This window comes from Aspergillus piperis (assembly GCF_003184755.1).
Source record: "Aspergillus piperis CBS 112811 unplaced genomic scaffold BO85scaffold_16, whole genome shotgun sequence".
In the NCBI taxonomy this organism is placed as follows: Eukaryota; Fungi; Ascomycota; class Eurotiomycetes; order Eurotiales; family Aspergillaceae; genus Aspergillus; species Aspergillus piperis.
This window is the reverse complement of record NW_020291606.1, coordinates 17,990-35,996: the sequence shown is the minus strand read 5'-3', so window position 1 is coordinate 35,996 and position 18,007 is coordinate 17,990. Positions and strand designations below refer to the sequence as shown.

Sequence of the window (18,007 nt, the reverse complement as noted above, 5' to 3'; positions counted from 1 at the left end):
AAACTTGAGGGAGGTAGCTAGCTAGCTTATAATAAGAGACAATATGAGACTCAATGTCTCTGTGAATGAGTATAATGCACCCGTTTGGTTCCGCACCAAAACACCTGTATACGGCGCTTGCTTCTAGAACAACCCAAGAACAACCGCAATGTATGATCTTTGATCTAACCGGGTCGGCTGAGTACTAAGCCAATCATCCTAACGGAGACAGTGCTGTTTATCCCTTCATCCGGAGATCGAAACAGCATAATTCATTATCTCAAGAGTTGATTGATGAGTTTCTTTTTTGGGAGAATGAGTCTGGAGCAGGAAAATGATTGGTCCAGGCTTGCCTTGGCTCTAAGCAGTGACAGCTGGCGGGTGGCAAAACAAGCACCTGGGAAGTTAGGGTGGTTACACAGTTCACTTTGTGTCCTCCAAATCATCTACGTGGTATCGCGGGACAGCAAGAAATGTTGAAGTTTGAGTAGGATTTTGTTGTTGCCTTGGCATATACTGGTGGTCTCCATCTGTAGGCTTGGCCACCATATACGGTGTGGGCGGATGCCAATTTCGCCCACCAAATTCCAGAAAACATAGTATACTAAAACCAAGATAATAACACCATCTACCACTGCGAGCAATTCCTTATAATTCGAGTAGGGAGGAAACATATCACAGTAGTAGTGGTTGACTGCTGCTCTCACGCAAATCCCCTGACCCACTCACTGCAATACAAGCACGCGCGACTAAAGGCTGGGCCGAAGTGGACCAGAAACCTTAACGGAGATATGCTGCTTCGATGGCAACTGTTCGCATGGAGAGAGAAATCCGAGGCTTTTCTATGCTTCTCTGGCATGGAGATCTCTAACCCTGAAAAATCCAGTGGGAACCCTGTTATCAAACCCGAATAGCACTGGAGCAATATAAACACTTCGGACTTGGCCGAACTCGCCCAGTAATTATCGTCGAGCACCGCGACTTGCGGGAAAAGGTTTTCAAGTGTTATCTGACCATGTCTCGCCCGGTTGGCACTAAAAAGACACGGACTGGGGCAATCTGTGATAAGAAAACCCTGTTCCACAAATAATAGGCCGACCTTCTGTGAGGGCCAAAGGTAAAAAACGACCAATCTGGCACGACTAGCGAGGCCTGCATACCCCATTCGTCGCCGACTTCAAGCGCAATGGCAATTTTCGCCTACAAATATATTGCAGCCTCGAACACCTGTTTTCTGGGGAAGACGTTGAGCAGAAGAGGTGTCTCGTGAGCCCTTATTTTCTCTCCTCCTCCTCCCTTGCTCTTCTGCCGCTTCTTTCTCCCCGCAATTCCTCCCCCTCCCCCCTTCTCCCCCCCATTGCCCCTCCTCCTCTTCAGGATGGATTTCAAAACCGTTGAGGATGGCAACCCCATCGAACCGAAGCAGGCCACGGCTTCGGTGGAGGAACATGCCCTGGTCAAACCTAGCGGTTTCTTTGCCCGCATCCGCTACTATGAAGAGCTGTTGGATCGGAAAATGGGCGTCGAGTCCCACAGTCTCGACCGAGTCTTGCCCGAAGATCGCAAACCGCCCAACACCCTCGCCATGGCCTTCATCTGGGCCTCGGCCACTATGAACCTCAGTTGTTTCAGCACGGGCTTTATGGGGAAGGAGTTTGGCTTGACCTTGGGGCAGACGATCGCCATCATGATATGCGCGACGTTTCTGGGCGCTGCTCTCACGGTTCGCATACCACTTTCTCTACTCTATCTCTTTTTCCGCTGCGACGCAATGCTGCGCATTCAGCTTCTGGTCGGTCTAAAGGCTTACATATCGGTTCACTAGGGTTGGTGTGCCACAATGGGCCCCGGCACTGGCCTTCGTCAGGTCGCCATCTCTAGATACTCCTTTGGCTTCTACCCTTCGTCCATCATCGCGGCGCTGAATGTCGTCGAACAGCTGGGTTGGGCCTCTGTCAGTTGCATCACCGGTGGTCAAGCTCTCCGCGCTGTTTCGGACAATCACATCTCCATGGTCGTGGGAGTCGTCATCGTTGCTTGCGTCAGTCTGTGTTTCAGCTTTTTCGGTCTCAGGGCTGTCATGACGATTGAGCAATATATCTGGATGGTTTCCTTCGTCGTCTTCATCATCGTCTATGGTGAAGCGGCTCACCATGCCAGCCTGTCAGATCCCGGGACCGTGTCCGGGTTGACCAAGTCTGGAAACGTTCTGAGCCTGATCAGCGTTATCTACGGCTCGAGTGCATCGTGGTGCTCGATCGTGTCTGACTTTTATGTGCATTACCCGGTCAACACCTCCAAGGTCAAGGTCTTCATCTACACCACCCTGGGTATCTCACTCCCCACTTGTGTCGGAATGTTGCTCGGTGCGTGCATCGCATCGGCTCTGGATGGGAACCCAGAATGGGCTGCTGCCTATGACGAAGGAACCGGAGAGATCTTGCAGACCATCATCTATCCTCGCAAATTTGCTAAATTCCTCTTGGTGCTTTTGGTGCTGTGTGGTAGTAAGTACATCCACTGATTTCAAGTCGTAACCGCTCCTAATCTCATACAGTCGGCATGAACTGCATTGCCATCTATGCCGGATCGCTCTCTGCGCAACTATTCGCCAAACCATTCCAGAAGATCCCCCGAGTCATCTGGACGCTACTCGTATTCGCCTGTATTCTTGTCATTGGTATCGCAGGCCGGGACCACCTGCTGACTGTCCTGGATAACTTCCTCTCCCTCTTGGGTTACTGGAACACCTCCTTCTTTGTCATTCTGTTCTGCGAGCATTACTTCTTCCGCAACGGCAACCTGGCCAACTACGACCTCGACGCCTGGAACACGCCGTCGAAACTGCCCGTCGGGTATGCCGGTCTCACGGCGTTCCTGTGCGGTGCGGCCGGATGGATCGTCGGCATGGACGAAACATATTATGTTGGAGCGCTGGCGCGCAAGATCGGTACCGATGGTGGAGACATTGCCAATGAGCTGGCGTTTGTCTTTACCAGCCTATCGTATATCCCCTTGCGGAAGTTGGAGTTGAAGTATGTTGGACGGTAGATTGGCATCACCCACAGAGCACAGAGTACAAACTTATGTATACTATAATCGTATTTATCATGACGATGAACGGCAGGCACGATATATATGCAGTGAAATTGCTTAACGCACCATAATAAAACCCTTATGATCCCTGTTACATTACCAATAGACACAGGACCATACAAAAGGCAAAAGCAATAAGCATCAGAACATCTGCAATTCTCTCAACACTCCACTAGAAACTTTTCCTAAATCAAATAGATAAACAACTAAATACCTGCTGCACCTTGCCTTTGTCAAAAACAAGTATCTAGTGACAACCACAGCAGCAAAGAAGATTCGACTACTACTCCCTGCCAGCATACACACACTACCTCCAACAACACATCCATCCCACACCACCCTCTCACCTCGAGTAGTACTATATCGTGACGCAACAACAACTGTAAAGTAAACGATAACTCCGTCTCATAACTAGTACACTATGCTTCCAATTTAGACTTACTGAGAAGCAGTATTATATTTATATACAGCCAATGCCACAAAACCTTCCTCACTCTAGTAAAATCAGCGACTGTACTTATCCAGTACTCAATCACCATTCATGACACAATGAAAGTCATCTTTATATCCCATCATCCAAGCTACCATAAGCAGTAGTGCATAATACATAGTAATTTAACTTCAATCCTGAAACAATCCTCTTCCCCCCTTTGCTAGGCAGTTCTCACGCCCCCCCACGTGTTTGTTGTACGTTGTGTCTTTGTCTCGTTTCTGGGAGTGTTTCAGAGCTTAACCTAACTACTAAATACTAACCAAAAAACCATATTGTAGCGCTAAGCTACTGTTTCCAGTAACTTCGCCCCGGTTCATGAAAAGTAAGTAAGTGGGGGGAATGGAAGGTAGAATAGGGTAGTAAGTTTGATCGTCAGTCTGGTTTTTGAGACTGACGATGAAACAAACAACACAACAAACTATCTATCTTGCTTACCCTGGTTTCATTCATGGCTACGGGTTATACTTTTGGGGTTTATCTTTTTGGGGGATGATGATTTTAGGTACTGATTAAGATTTAGATATTGGGAGGGGTGGGTTTTAGGATATTACTTTCCTTTGGGGAGTGTGGATTACTTTGTAGCTATTCCATAAGCAGTACAGATACTTAACTATGGGCTGGCTTCAGGTTTCAATCGCAGACTGGATCCCGTGACGTCAGCGATGGCAAGAGGGTGGATTGTTGATTTGGCAGGGCGAACGAAGTTCCAGTTTGGCTTCTAGCTTGCTTGAATCATGTTTGAGTGTCCCCACGCTAAAAGCCTCTACGAGTCATTAAATGGATCTGATGGTGTCAATGGCTGAATATGAGGGTTCTTCAGCAAGAGACATGACTGACTGCCTGGAATTTACAAGAGACCTACCTGGCTTTGAGGGCTATGTCACTGACTTAAATGAACCTCAAGAATGATCGATCTATTGATTGATGAATGGAGCAGTCATACTGATTTACCATATACCAACCTAACCACCACACAATGATCGAAAATGGCAGGATAGTAAGCTAGTATAATATAGTATACTGGTGGCGCAGTGAACCTTGGATGTGATAGCATCCGGATGGGAATTTCTAGAAACATAATCACTATTATCTGATTCGATCGATTTTCCCACACAAAGGACCGCCATGACATCAGACCACTCACACACACACAAACCTGCAACTACTAACCACCTTTTCGTCATTTTTTGAACGGGCGTTTCATTATTCCAAGCCAAGGTAAAGAAAAAAAAAAAAGACTCAAGGTTCTAGAACTAGGCCTCGACTCATCCCGAGGACGGAAAATGACGGGCATTTGTGCCGATCCCGCGCGCGCGCGCCATGGGGGGCAGTTTTGAGTAGACCGATCAATCAATCAATTACCATCTATCTTATTTATCTAGGTGGTCTATTCAATTGGGATGTGCAGAATATATATATTGTATATTCCTTTATCCAAAAAGGGTCAGGTTTCATATATAAATAAGTGATATGTCGAAGTGATATATATCTATCTATCTAGAGTAGTGTTTCGGGCGGATACATCTTTCTTTCTTTTCCCGTATCCATACTGTGGAAGTACTTACTATGCAAAGTGCGGAGTCACTCCGTCTTGACTTCCTTCCTCCCCGCTGCAATGGATGAATGGAAGGAAATTATGGAATCCGTTCCGTCAGTTAATTAATTAATTATGTCATGTCACTTTTTTTTTTGTCCTGTAGGTGATTAGTTATTGCATTGCTTACGGTGCAAAATTACTTGGTCGGTGAAAGAGCTCTTCTAGAACCACTAAGTAAATTCCATCCGGGTTCTCTGCTCGTGGTGACGATTACCAGTCATATAGTACTGTACTACTGTGATGATATGAGATCTGATTTGGACCCTACCATACCATCAGAAGTCTGTCCGAATCCTCAAATTAAGGGGCGAGATATAGGACAGGAGAGTTAGGAAACACATGTGTGACTACTACTATCCTCTCAATTCATCTGCAGGTGCAGGTGCAGGGGTGTGTGTGTGTGTGTGTGTCATGTCATGTCATGTCATGATTGAGGAGAGGAGAGGAGAGAGAGAGAATAATAATAGTTAATGCCTGTCAGTAGTAACTTAAAACCTTTGGCTAATTCCCGTACTTCTCCGTAACCCGGTTCCGCGTCTGAAGGGGAATAAACCATAAGCCCTTTCCGCGGTAAGAAGGAGCTGATGTATAGAACGAAACTAAACTACACCGTACCTGCAGAGATTTCAACGGGATCATCAGAGGCTAAAAATGAAAAAGGGAAAGCAACAACTTGATCCATGATGATCAGCTGGAAAGTTACTCCATAATTCATATCCAAAGGTATACTTGTTAAGTAAGTACTTACTACTTGTAGATAGGTCCGAGTGTAGATTTTAGCTTTTGTTTTTGTTTTGTTTTGATTTCTTTCAGACCCTTTTTTTATTTATTATCGCTAATTGTTGCTGATGCTTTTTGACCCGGGAATTCATTTACAAGCGCAGCTAAATTACGACTACTAAATCCCACTCAGACGGAGAGAGATAAGTCGATACTCGATAGATAGACTAGCTCCGGGAAGCGAAAAAGAAGAAAGATACGAGGAGATGATACGTAGGAGGCAACTGTAGCGGAATTCGAATCTCTAAAAGAGAAAGCAAGCGATGACGCTCCACGGACTCCAGATCAATAATGAAGCTAAATATTGGTGGCTTGCCCTGGACCATGGAAACGTATCCACCGTGTTATGGAATAATTAAATTTGAGGGAGGATTGAATTCCTATTAATTCCATTATGGAAGAAGGAAAAGAGAAAAAAGGAAGAAAGAAAGGAAAAAAAGAAGAGGGTTGGGTGCGGCACAAGTCGGTTGGAACCTAGTCTTTTCTTCGCCCGCCCCGCTCGGCCTAGCGTGGCACTAAGGCCGCCCTTCCAGGTGTCTAACCAAAGTTGCTGTTCTGCTGGTGCTGATGCTGCTGGTGGTGCTGCTTTTTTGGCTTGCTCAGAGAAAAACACCCGGCTGTCTCCATCAGTGAAAAAGCGAGTAAGTGAAGTACTAAGGTAAATGAAGTACTACTGTGTGTACAGCAGTTCGTGTGTTGATTGATTGACCACGTCACCCCCTAATAGGATATTTCCTACTATTTTTGTCTATCCTCCTATTTCGCACTCTGGGGAATGTGGAATTTCCCTCCTTAATTTTTTTTCTGCTTCCTACTTCCTGTACACCCTCCTTTTTTCATATCTCTGAACTCGGTCATCTCCTTGGAATCTGTCTCATATCCGAGGTGTCGAAAGAGAATTGAAGAAGGAAAGCGGAAAACCGGTGGAACCCATCCTCCCGAGAAAGGAAAGGTATCTGTTCGCGATCCACCCGCCAACGGGACGCAAACTGGGGTCAAGGACGTGTCTAGAATTTTTCTCTTTGCCTAATCGGACCTACGGTATCTGAGACAGATGATGGACGCGCGCTGAGCTGCCAGAAAAGTATTTCCATCTTCGGGTTGGAAGGAGGGGGAACACAAACAAAAAAGTACGGGAACAATCTCCTCCAATGAGCCCCATCCCCGGAAGAATATTACTTTGTACTTACAGTAAATCGAATCCATCAGGGAATGTTTGGAAGAATCTTTGTGATTATCCATCTACCATCTATCTATCTACATAGCTATTAACTTGGGAGGGTTTGCGTCTTTAATTATTGTTGGACAATTGGGGGAAAACGGAAAGGCAGAAAGTAGGCACCCGAAACATTTCTCTTCTGGGATTTTTGCTTGCTTTGGTAATTGGACTGGGATGGTGTTGACCGCCCGATTGACAACCTCCCAGTTCGATTATCTCTTCTTCTTTCCTCTTGTCACTGCGAGTGTATCTAATCTGTATCTAGATGCTTACGGTAAGTTAATACTTTTGTAGGGATTATACTTACGTAGTAGTACTCGCAGTCCTCAATAACTGCAGCTCGAGTCCCGACTTTACCATACCCAAACCAAATTGACCGTAAATTACTCACTGCTAAGCCCAAACGATATTAAATGGTCCCCATCACACACACACTCTGTGAGGCCAAGCAAGTCAGTTCAGTGGCTGGGCCCCGTTATTCTAATGGTAGTACCCAGTGTAATAATTGTCGGACTGACTCTCAAAGACGGGCCGTTGTCGAACTGCTGCCACTGGTTCGACCTCCCAAGTTCCCAGTCCCAGTTCCAGTCCCAAATCTCCAAAACTAAAAAGCACCTGGCTGGGTCCTTCCCTTCTCTCACCTCCTCTTTACTACTAAACTACTAGTTACTACTTACTGTACACCGTACTAGTAACAACCTCTCTTCCACACCCCCATGGCAATTCTCCGTGCCTTTTCCCACTTCTTTCTCCATCATCGTTGGTTTCCCAGTGACTGTTGCATTATTGCTTTTTTGGCGCCGCAGATCTGTGTGCTGAGCTGTCGGTTATCTGCAGTTTTTCCTGCATCTCAGTGAATCATCATCCTCTCATCTGCTGTCTTGCTTTCTTTTTCCCTTATTATTTTTCCCTCTCAAGTATTATCCCCCCCCTTCCCCTCTTTTTGAATTTATTTTATTTTATTTTTCCTTTTTTATTCTGTCACCCCCCAAAATTATCCCTCAGAAGAGCCAGTCACCGCCTCTGTTGGTCGAACTCCGTCTTCTCAGTTCTGATCCATCCAGCGGCTCTCCACGTGCTAACCACTGGTTGACGGTAGTCCGCGGCTGCTACTTTCGCGCCCTCCCTTGCGTCGCTCAGGCATTCTGGGTCCCTCTCTCACATCTCCGATTCCTCCGTTCATCCATCAATACTCACCCGGTTGGGGCTATCGATCTGACCGTGCAGCATCACCACCACACCATCAATCCCTCCACCCTTCCCCCCCCTCCCTCCCCATCCCCGCCTAGTGGCCTTGTTCGTCCACCCTATCGTCGAACCGGACGGTAGGGACTACTGCTGCATTGCGCACCGCCTCACCCGGTGGCTTTCTTTCCCCCCTCCCTCCAATCAAACCATTCATCCGCCAGTCGCTCAACCCTGCTGGTGCTGCTGCGCTGCTGCTGCTGCTGCCAGTCGGCCGACCTGTCCCTCCACGCACCCCCCAAAACCCACTCTCCCCCTAAATCTTGCACGTCATGAATCACGATAGTTTCTCTTCCCTAAAATTTCGACGGTCGTCTAGCAAGCTTCACAAGGATCCTCCGAGTTTCAGCTCCCGCATCCTCAAGAGCCAGCAGAGCAACACGTCACTAAAGCGGCACCCTTCAGCGCCCGTCTACCCCCGTTCCTCCACCGGTGGGAGTCGTGAGCACTCGCGGACGAGATCCAACGCCTACGGATCTTCTTCATCCTCCCTCGAGCAGAATAGCGGCGGCCCGTCTCCGGTGCTCGCTGGCAACCAATCTGGATACTTGTCGAACACCAACAACCCCTCCAAATCCCGCCCTCCCCACTCGGGTCGTTTCTCTCTCACCGAGCAAAGCTCAGATGAATTGATCGGACCCCCGTTTGACAGCCGGGGCATGCTCAGTTCATTGCAAGAAAATACCACCGAGACCGTCCCCCAAAAACCCCCAAACCTCCGATCGGCCACCAGCCCCGACTCCCGAGGATTGAGACAGTCTGCCAGCTTCACGGCTCTACAGAACCGGATGGAGACATTCGTGCACAGGAATACTGACAATGATCGCCCGGCGAATCCGAAACGTTTATCCGATGACGGGGGAGGTGGTGTTGGCTCGCGCCCATTTGGCGGAGGCCGGAGCAAGAAGAGCAGTTTCTCCAGCTTCGTCAATAGCATGCTAGGCTCCCCCCGAGGCATCAAGATCTCCGCCCCAGAGAATCCGGTGCACGTTACGCACGTTGGCTATGACAATCAGACCGGTCAGTTCACTGGCCTCCCGAAGGAATGGCAACGGCTGCTGCAGGAAAACGGTATCTCGAAAAAGGAGCAGGAGGAACACCCGCAGACGATGGTCGATATCATGAGATTCTACGAGAAGAATGCCCAAGGCGATGACGAAGTGTGGCACAAGTTTGACCACGCTTATCCTCAGCCGCAGTCGATGTCCAGCCCCATCTCCGGAGGACAGACTAGTGCTGTTGGTGCCGGGTCCTATGGCCCTACTTCAGCTCGGACGTCTCCTCCCACGAGTCCTCGCTTTCCACAGAACCATGAGGGTAGCTTCGAGAACCCACGTGCGCCGCCTCCTATTCCTCGTGGGCCTTCGGCGGCAACCCCAGCGGTGGGCGGCTTTGTCCCCAATCGAGCACCGCCAAAACCTCCGACCCCTGCCAATATCACACCGGCTCGGCCTGCACCGCAGCCACCAACCGCGGGATCATACAGTGCTGCGCCCGCACGTCCACCCCAGGAGGCCTATTCTCCTCCGCAGTTCGACACGCCTCCCATTCCAGAAACGGAGCCCTTGCAGTCGGAACCTAAGCCTCAGTTGAGCAGGTCGAACTCCAGAGCCAACGGTACGCCCGTACCATGGCCGACCCACAATGTGCCTACGCCGGCTCAATACCAGCAAAAGCAGGAGCAAGCCATGGCCGCGGCCCAGCAGGCGATTGCTACTATTCAACTCGACCGGAGCCGCAGTCAGCGTCAACAACCGCCTACTCGCCAGGAACAGAAGCAAGCTCCGGTCCAGAGCCCACCCCACCATGTCTCCCCGGTGGACGAGGCTGCCCGCGCCGCTCCTGCTGCTCGCCCCCGACAGCGACCTCGCCAGAGTAATGCGATGGATATCAGGTCGCGACTCCTTGCCATCTGTACGCCCGGGGACCCTACTAAACTGTACCACCATCTCAACAAAATCGGCCAGGGTGCGTCTGGTGGTGTTTTTACTGCCTACGAGAACAACACCAACAAGTGTGTTGCTATCAAGCAAATGAACCTGGACTTGCAACCCAAGAAGGATCTGATCATCAATGAGATTTTGGTCATGAAGGACAGCAAGCACAAGAATATTGTCAACTTTTTGGACAGCTACCTCCATGGTCTGGACCTCTGGGTGGTGATGGAATACATGGAGGGTGGCAGTTTGACTGATGTGGTTACTTTCAACATTATGAGCGAGGGGCAAATTGCGGCTGTCTGCAGAGAGGTAAGCTTTATGCTTCGTCGCATCTATATCGTATCTCTCTGACCTTTACTAGACTTTGAGTGGTTTACAGCACCTTCACTCGAAGGGTGTCATTCACCGCGATATCAAGTCGGACAACATTCTTCTCTCAATGGAGGGAAATATCAAACTAAGTAAGCTGCCTTCATGATGCCCCGAGTGTTCATTTTCTGACGTGATATAGCCGATTTCGGTTTCTGTGCCCAAATCAATGACTCGCATAACAAGCGAAACACTATGGTCGGTACACCGTATTGGATGGCCCCTGAAGTCGTTACTCGAAAGGAGTATGGCCGTAAGGTCGATATCTGGAGTCTGGGTATCATGGCCATCGAGATGATCGAGGGTGAGCCTCCTTATCTTACGGAATCGCCCCTCAGGGCCCTGTATTTGATCGCCACCAACGGCACGCCTACCATCAAAGACGAGCACAACTTGTCGCCGGTCTTCCGTGATTTCCTGCACCTTGCTCTGAAGGTGGATCCTGAAAAGCGAGCTTCGGCGCATGACTTGCTCAAGGTATGTCACATGGACAAATTCCATCATACATCATTACTGACTGCTCGATCAGCATCCCTTTATGTCTCTTTGCGCGCCCCTGAACCATCTCTCGCCCCTCGTCAAGGCCGCGCGGGCCAGCAGAGCCCAGGAAAAAGCTCAAAAGGGAGGCGCCTAAGTGCCGTCACTTTGAACTGTTACTATATACTTCGATGTCTTCTGTCTTCTCTCTCTCTCAGATACCCATTACCCCTGATATTTCATATTTGCTGGACAAAGACGCTGGCATTGCATATGGCAGACCCTTGTTCGCAACTTCTCGTGTTGGCGGTTTCGCATCCCCTGTGAATGTTTAGAAGGCGATGACCTCATCCGGATCATGATTTGTCTATCCGTTTTCCTTTTCTTCGCTTGGCTTGATCTTGAGTCACTGGCCACTTATCACCTGCGGAAATATCCTTCCTTTGTTTTTTTGACGAGTATTCTCTGCAAGATTCATTCTTTCGACGTTGGCTTTTGAGCGAGTGAAGAAGCCTGTACAATCTTCTGGGGCCCTCCGTCCAGCTATTGTCAATATTGTCGTTTGTTGAGTGCTTATTGTTGCCAAGGAGCCGAAGCTCAAGAGGAAGCTTGAAGCTTCATATAATGAACGGGCGCCGGTGGCCGGCGTGGTGATCGGCCCCCCCATCTTATTGTTACTTGTCTTGCAGCTGTTGGGTTGTTTCCCATCTCCATCTCTTCCAGCGACCGATATTCTTGATGATTTATGAGGCATTTTCCCGACTGTTTTGACGACAAAAAAAGAACAAAAGTGTGGAGCTTTTGTCTGTCTTGTTCTTGAGTTGACGATTATTATTTGAGCGGTTACATTGATATAGAGGGAGGGATCTTAAGTGCCATGGGGCTATTGCTTATGGGTGAGGGATGGTCATGATTCATATTCTTTGTTATTTACATCGGGAAGACCACGATGTGACTTTTATTACCTTTCGATCAATCATCAGGAATCACCCGGGGTATATCTTTATCACAGTCAATACCGAGTAGTTCTTTTAAGTAGAATGTAGAATATAGAATATCGTCATTGCCTGCCAACTTCCATAAAAGGCAGTGCCCCACTAGTCCAGAAAGGGGCGGGTCTCGCTTAATCGGGCGTAGCGCGGCCAGTCAGCGTCAGAGGCGCTGCTCTCCGTCGGCGCGATCACCTGCTGAGCATCAGGTGGCAGCCTGTCTTTCCCTTTCTCCTTGACTATCCACTTGCTATCTCTCCTCCCTGTCCTTCGTTGTGGTCCGATAACCAGTCCTGGTGGAATTCCCCGTCTCCAAGGGAATCTTAACCCGCGAGCGCCTCAATTGATCCCGACCTCGTTTACTTCGGCTCCCGCTGACCGCAGTGTCCCCCGCATCGGGTGTCATCTCGCGGCCTGGAAACAGTGAACCATCGATCCTACAACAAGGACAACCGGACTTGCTTTACTCGAGCAGTTTCCTTGAACATACCATACCTTGTGTCTGTCTGCCATACAGCAGTTTTCTGAATCAACTCGTTCGCGTGAAATAATAGTCCGAGTTGCAACGCAGTGATTGTCCCGGGCGCTCGGAGACATAACCCTCGTGATGTTTCGCGCACAGCAAAACGCCTTTGACGATGCAGTCGGTATGAGATGGCTCTTCTCTATTGCACATTGTGCAGCTCTACTATCCTCTACGTGCTGCTAATCTGAGTATTCTGGTATAGCTAAGGCGACCGACGAGAACCTGACTTCCGAGAACTGGGAATACATCCTGGTACGCAAACCCACGATCGATTTAACCTACCGTTCACTGGCCGAATGATATATATCTGACTGGAGCTCTTGGTGTTTAGGATGTCTGCGATAAAGTTGGTGCCGAGGAGTCAGGGTATGCTTCGCCGTTGATTGTCCTTTCCGGTGCACGTCATTCTGACAATAGATCTGTTTCTAGAGCGAAAGATGCCGTCGCTGCTATGATTAAGAGGCTTGCGCACCGAAACGCCAATGTGCAGCTTTATACTTTGGAGGTTCGTGCTGGATACTGTGGCATCTCCGGGCTTGGGGGCTTACGTGTACTGATACGGCTATAGTTGGCGAACGCCCTCGCTCAGAACTGCGGTCCCAAGATTCATCGCGAGCTTGCCTCTAGGAGCTTCACCGATGCTCTGCTACGTCTAGCGAATGATAGAGTGAGTTGGGCTTCTACCGACGAAGAGCATCGCACTTATACCGAGCAGAACACCCATCAACAGGTCAAGTCGAAGATCCTAGAACGCATGCAGGAATGGACGGAGATGTTCGCCAGTAACCCGGATTTCGGAATCATGGAACAAGCTTACATGAAGCTGAAGACTCAGAGTAAGTGCTTTAGCAGTTATGGATAGTGGAGAGAAGCTCACTATTTTAGACCCGAACCTGCAGCCTCCGTCGAAGCCCGGAAAGCGGGAAATCACCGATTCAGATCGCCAAAAGGAAGAGGAGGAGCTGCAAATGGCCCTTGCACTGTCGATAAGAGAAAAGGCCACGATTGCCCCTGCTCCACAGCCCGAGGCCAGCTCCAGTGCTGCTCCAGTCAACCAAAACCAGACACCTGCTGCCACGTCCCAGGCCGTCCCCTCGGGTACTTCTGCCGCCACAGTCTCGCGCGTGAGAGCCCTGTTCGACTTTCAGCCTTCAGAACCCGGTGAGCTGCAGTTCCGCAAGGGAGATGTCATCGCTGTCCTCGAGTCTGTCTACAAGGATTGGTGGAAGGGTTCCTTGAGAGGCCAGACCGGCATCTTTCCCCTTAACTACGTCGAGAAACTTCCTGACCCGACGGTGGAGGAGCTGCAGCGGGAAGCCCAGATGGAAGCCGACGTGTTTGGTCAGATCAAGAACGTTGAGAAGTTGTTGACCCTTCTGAGCACTCGCAGCTCCGAGCTGAATGTGCAGGACAATGAGGAGATCACGGCATTGTACCACTCCACATTGGCAATTCGCCCCAAGCTGATCGAGCTCATTGGGAAGTACTCGCAGAAGAAGGGTAAGATTTCGACACTCCATTAAGTTCTTCCCTTCCTCTCCGCTAACACTTTGCAGACGAGTTCACACAGCTCAATGAAAAGTTCATCAAGGCGCGAAGGGATTACGAGTCTCTGCTGGAGGCGTCCATGGCGCACCCCGCACAACCCCAATATGGCCGACCGGCTCAACCTCCATACGGTTATCCTGGTGCCGCCCCTGTGGGATATCCTCAAGGTCCGCCACAGGCTGATCCCAAACGCTACTTCAGTCCCCGTCCTCAAGGCGAGTACAGCATGGACACCCTCACAGCTTGTCTAACATCTCGCAGAATCACAAGCCCCTCCGGCCAATGCGCCTGCATTCTACAGCGCAGACCAAGCGCACGCATACCCTCCCACTTCACAATCGCCCGATCCCCGTCAGACACCACCCGCTGGCGCCCCGTATCAGCAGTCACAGCAGCCGCCGCTGCAGCAGCGCCAGCCCTCCTCGGAGTCCTACCAGCCCGTGTACCACCGTCCGGAATCCACATACGAGAACCCCCAAGAACTCGGCACATCCGTCTACGATTCCCCGGTTGAGCATCCCGCCAGCCAGAGACCACCATACCCCGGCGCCGTGCAGGTCCCCGCCGCAGTGCAGCAGCATTTCCAACAGCAACAGCAGCCGCAACAGCAACAACAACAACAACCGCACCCGGAATACCCTGCTTCAGGCTACGCTCCTGAAGACGCCTCCAGACCCCCTACCCACCAAGCACAGCCTCCCTACCCTTCACACCAACCGCCGCCTATGCACCAGCCCCCGCCTGTCCCAGGTACATCCACAACGCCAACACCCTATCCTGCTTTGAACGCCGGAGGCGGATATCAGGCGTATAACCCGTCTCAAACGGACGTATCTAACCCCGCGTCATTCTACCGGTGATTTTGTACCATTTCTTAAGGCATGATGTAGTAGTTAGTGGTCCTAGGCAGATGTTGTTGAATTGATATCCTTTACGCATTTCATTGATTGGGATGTGCTTGATTTATAGGGCTCCTTATTTTCTCTCTTTTACCCTGGCCTGATAGTAATTACGTTTGTTGTAGGTGTACTTAGCGCAGCTAGCTACTATCTGCGTGCTATTGCTGCCTTCATTGAGACATTGAAAAGGAATTAATTCGAGAGAAATAACTAGCTGATAAAATTTCCATTATGAAGATGAAGACAGTTTTACCGGAACCTCGTACATCCGACCAGGTAGGTAATGCAAACGCCGCAACTAATTTCTCAATTCAATGAATTGCATTAACTTGTCACTAAGTAAGTAAAGTCGGTGACACATTATCTGGGATACATCTCATACATTATCTCAATTTTCTTCCCCATCAACTTTTCATCGCATCTCATCTTATCCCCGTTAGTTTGAAAAGAAATCAGCCATCTCATCATCCACCTACCTCAACTCTCACTCTCACTCATCAGAGAAGCTTTTCATCATGGCTCGTACATTCGTTAAGAAGAAAAAGAGAAAAAAAGAAAGAAGTAACTCTATCCCGGGGTATACTCGCACAGGAGAAATGAAAAAGAAGAAACATAAAAGAAAGAAACATGACCTAAACACCGCCGACGCCATCCATCAGCTCATTTTCTTTTTTTCTCTTTTCACATACTTTTCATAATGAAAGCAAAACAGAACACAAACATTAAAGAAAAACAAGGGAAAAACACTTGAATACACAAGAAAAGAACAAACAAACGGGAAAATACAAGAAAAAAGCGAAAACAGATAAAACGCACAAAATCAGAAAACAAGGTAAGAAACACTCAACTCGAACCACATCATCACCATCACAGTGGGAGAGAAAGAAAGAGGCAGCTAAAGCTCATACCCCTTGGTCATAGTCATAGCTCTCTCACAAACTCTGAAGCGAGCCTCGAAACCACCCCAGAAGTTGAACGCATTCCAAGGGGCCGCCACTCTCACGGTTTCGCCAGTCCACTTGAAGACCTCAATGGGGAGCATCTCGCCCTTTTCACTCCTGCGCGTAGTCATATACTTCGGACCGACGATATAACCGCGGCCGTAGGCAAGACCATACCCCACGGCTTTCTCGTCGTCGTCGCTTCGCTCAGGGTCGACGTTGAAGTCAATGTACCCGACCTGCTCGTTGTGTTCGTCGACCTGGTTCAGGCCGTTGCAGGTACCAGCATACTGGAGGTAGACGCGCCACTTGACATTGTCGTTTCTGTACCGGTGGACGGTCAGGCGTGGAACCTTCTCCCAATCATCGTCATCATCATCATCATCGGACTCGGGAGTGTCATGCTGAGTAGTGCCTTTCTTGTCCAGCACTCGGCGCATCTGGTCGACTTTGTCGCAGTCCAGAGCGAGGATCATAGCTCCCTGCAGTTTTCCGAGAGAGAAGGTGGCGCGCGCGGCGGGATCGTTGCGACGGGGTGCGTTGATGTCGAGTGAGAAGTCCTCGTAGCCCCAGGGGTCGATGACGTTGCAGCGGATGACATATTGGCCTTGGAGGTTGCCCAATCTCAATGGAGTGATGTTATTGGGGTTCACAAGCTGCTTGAACAGGTTGTGGCGACTGAGCTTGGTCTGCCACACCTGAGCGATGATAGTATCGTCGTACAACTTCTCGTTCATACCGGCGGCGTGGATCTTGGCGACTACACCGGTGAGTTTCTCGGCGTGCTCGCTCCAGGTCAGAAGTGTCCAGGTACCGCCGCGGCCCGGGGTAGTGGCGATCAAGAGACCGTTGATATTGGCCACGGCTTTTCTGAGTTTCTCACGAACGTCGAAATACAGCTGTGGCATGAGCTGAACGGGCTCCAGGGTTCTGTCATGAGCGGGGACACCCATCTCAAAGGGGTAGTCAAGCGAGAGGAAGTACTTCTTCAGGAAGCGGCGGTGGTCAAAGTTCGCCTCGAAGGTCGGCACATATTCCTTGATGTGTTTGTCTGCCAGACTGGCGAAGCCTGCATCCAAGCCTTCTTCGAAGCTCTCTGCCCATCCGATGACAGTGGCCGGGTGACTGATCTGGAAGCTCAGACCGGCGATGGAAAGAGCAATGCTCACGAACTGCTGGTTGTACACGTTGTGCAGGACAATGGCCTTTGACTGCTTGCTCTTGTCGGGCACACCGTCTTCCTTGTTGAGGAAGTACTTGGCCATGAAGAGAGAAGGGTCGAACAGAGCTTCGTCGGAGGGAGTGACCTGACGAGCGAACTTCTTCACCCGCCAGTCAGCCTTTTGCTGCTGATAGTCCTCCTGTACGGCTTGGTACATGTCGTACAAGGTTTTCTCGAGGAGGAGGACCGAAGGCGAGTCATACTTGCACTGGTTCGTCTTTGGTCAGCTTTTGTTTTTAAGGATTGAGGATGAAGATGAAGGGGAGTGTTTACGTGTCCATCTCTGTATTCTTTCTCAAGCAGAGCCAACAGCTGAGCAACAGTATTAGAAGGCTCATAGGAGATGCCGAAATGCTGAAGCTGGGCAGCTATCCAACGCTTCACAGGCCGTCTGCTGGGTGCAGTGACCGGTTTCACGGGGAAGAGCGTGTTCAGGATCGATGATGAGGCTCTGGGGATACTGGCTACGGTGACTCCATAGTCATCGTAGGTGTATGGGCCGTATTTCACGAAGGAGGGACGTTGAGGGAATGCACTATCCATGATGATTGAATATCTGTATGCCAATGATGGATAGTTTATGATGGAAGTGTATGCAGAAAGCGAGATGAGAAGTGAGATGAAAGATGAGATGATTCGAGATTTCACCTTGTAGAAGAAGATGATGATGAAGAGGTAGAAGGTGCT

At 49.6% G+C, this 18,007-nt stretch overlaps 6 protein-coding genes across 6 annotated transcripts; 4 read left to right on the top strand and 2 right to left on the bottom strand.

The window, feature by feature from the left end:
* Positions 1-571: 571 nt before the first annotated feature.
* Positions 572-1,262, bottom strand: BO85DRAFT_80382 (uncharacterized protein). The gene has a single exon (XM_025665677.1). It carries the CDS (start codon positions 1,142-1,144, stop codon positions 683-685), a length of 462 nt encoding a protein of 153 aa, XP_025513060.1. The 5' UTR covers positions 1,145-1,262; the 3' UTR covers positions 572-682.
* Positions 1,263-1,357: 95 nt separating this feature from the next.
* BO85DRAFT_461322 (putative nucleoside transporter) lies at positions 1,358-3,030 on the top strand (the record flags this gene model as incomplete). The annotated part of the gene is made up of 3 exons (XM_025661778.1): positions 1,358-1,702; positions 1,805-2,486; positions 2,537-3,030. 3 exons carry the CDS (start codon positions 1,358-1,360, stop codon positions 3,028-3,030), a joined length of 1,521 nt encoding a protein of 506 aa, XP_025513059.1.
* Positions 3,031-8,264: 5,234 nt separating this feature from the next.
* Positions 8,265-11,477, top strand: pakA (mitogen-activated protein kinase kinase kinase kinase STE20). Its single transcript, XM_025665676.1, has 4 exons — positions 8,265-10,658; positions 10,711-10,810; positions 10,861-11,195; positions 11,248-11,477. Exons 1-4 carry the CDS (start codon positions 8,682-8,684, stop codon positions 11,350-11,352), a joined length of 2,517 nt encoding a protein of 838 aa, XP_025513058.1. The 5' UTR covers positions 8,265-8,681; the 3' UTR covers positions 11,353-11,477.
* Positions 11,478-12,400: 923 nt separating this feature from the next.
* BO85DRAFT_522040 (ESCRT-0 subunit protein HSE1) lies at positions 12,401-15,402 on the top strand. The gene is made up of 8 exons (XM_025665228.1): positions 12,401-12,831; positions 12,913-12,962; positions 13,042-13,076; positions 13,140-13,215; positions 13,279-13,546; positions 13,596-14,210; positions 14,267-14,473; positions 14,520-15,402. The coding sequence occupies exons 1-8, from the start codon at positions 12,792-12,794 to the stop codon at positions 15,116-15,118; spliced, it is 1,890 nt and encodes a 629-aa protein (XP_025513057.1). The 5' UTR covers positions 12,401-12,791; the 3' UTR covers positions 15,119-15,402.
* Positions 15,403-15,459: 57 nt separating this feature from the next.
* Positions 15,460-15,864, top strand: BO85DRAFT_451486 (uncharacterized protein). The gene has a single exon (XM_025660602.1). The coding sequence runs from the start codon at positions 15,673-15,675 to the stop codon at positions 15,853-15,855; it is 183 nt and encodes a 60-aa protein (XP_025513056.1). The 5' UTR covers positions 15,460-15,672; the 3' UTR covers positions 15,856-15,864.
* A 188-nt stretch (positions 15,865-16,052) lies between these two features.
* BO85DRAFT_425582 (uncharacterized protein) lies at positions 16,053-17,863 on the bottom strand (the record flags this gene model as incomplete). Its single annotated transcript, XM_025658082.1, has 2 exons — positions 16,053-17,528; positions 17,594-17,863. The coding sequence occupies 2 exons, from the start codon at positions 17,861-17,863 to the stop codon at positions 16,053-16,055; spliced, it is 1,746 nt and encodes a 581-aa protein (XP_025513055.1).
* Positions 17,864-18,007: the final 144 nt, after the last annotated feature.

Bases quoted from the DNA above. Each gene is read 5' to 3' on its own strand.
- BO85DRAFT_80382 (XM_025665677.1), bottom strand. From the start codon at position 1,144: ATGGGGTATGCAGGCCTCGCTAGTCGTGCCAGATTGGTCGTTTTTTAC.
- pakA (XM_025665676.1), top strand. From the start codon at position 8,682: ATGAATCACGATAGTTTCTCTTCCCTAAAATTTCGACGGTCGTCTAGC. The intron at 10,659-10,710 runs GTAAGCTTTATG...GACCTTTACTAG, and splicing joins TTGCGGCTGTCTGCAGAGAG to ACTTTGAGTGGTTTACAGCA. The intron at 11,196-11,247 runs GTATGTCACATG...CTGCTCGATCAG, and splicing joins CGGCGCATGACTTGCTCAAG to CATCCCTTTATGTCTCTTTG.
- BO85DRAFT_522040 (XM_025665228.1), top strand. From the start codon at position 12,792: ATGTTTCGCGCACAGCAAAACGCCTTTGACGATGCAGTCG. The intron at 12,963-13,041 runs GTACGCAAACCC...CTTGGTGTTTAG, and splicing joins AGAACTGGGAATACATCCTG to GATGTCTGCGATAAAGTTGG. The intron at 14,474-14,519 runs GCGAGTACAGCA...AACATCTCGCAG, and splicing joins CTTCAGTCCCCGTCCTCAAG to AATCACAAGCCCCTCCGGCC.
- BO85DRAFT_451486 (XM_025660602.1), top strand. From the start codon at position 15,673: ATGGCTCGTACATTCGTTAAGAAGAAAAAGAGAAAAAAAGAAAGAAGT.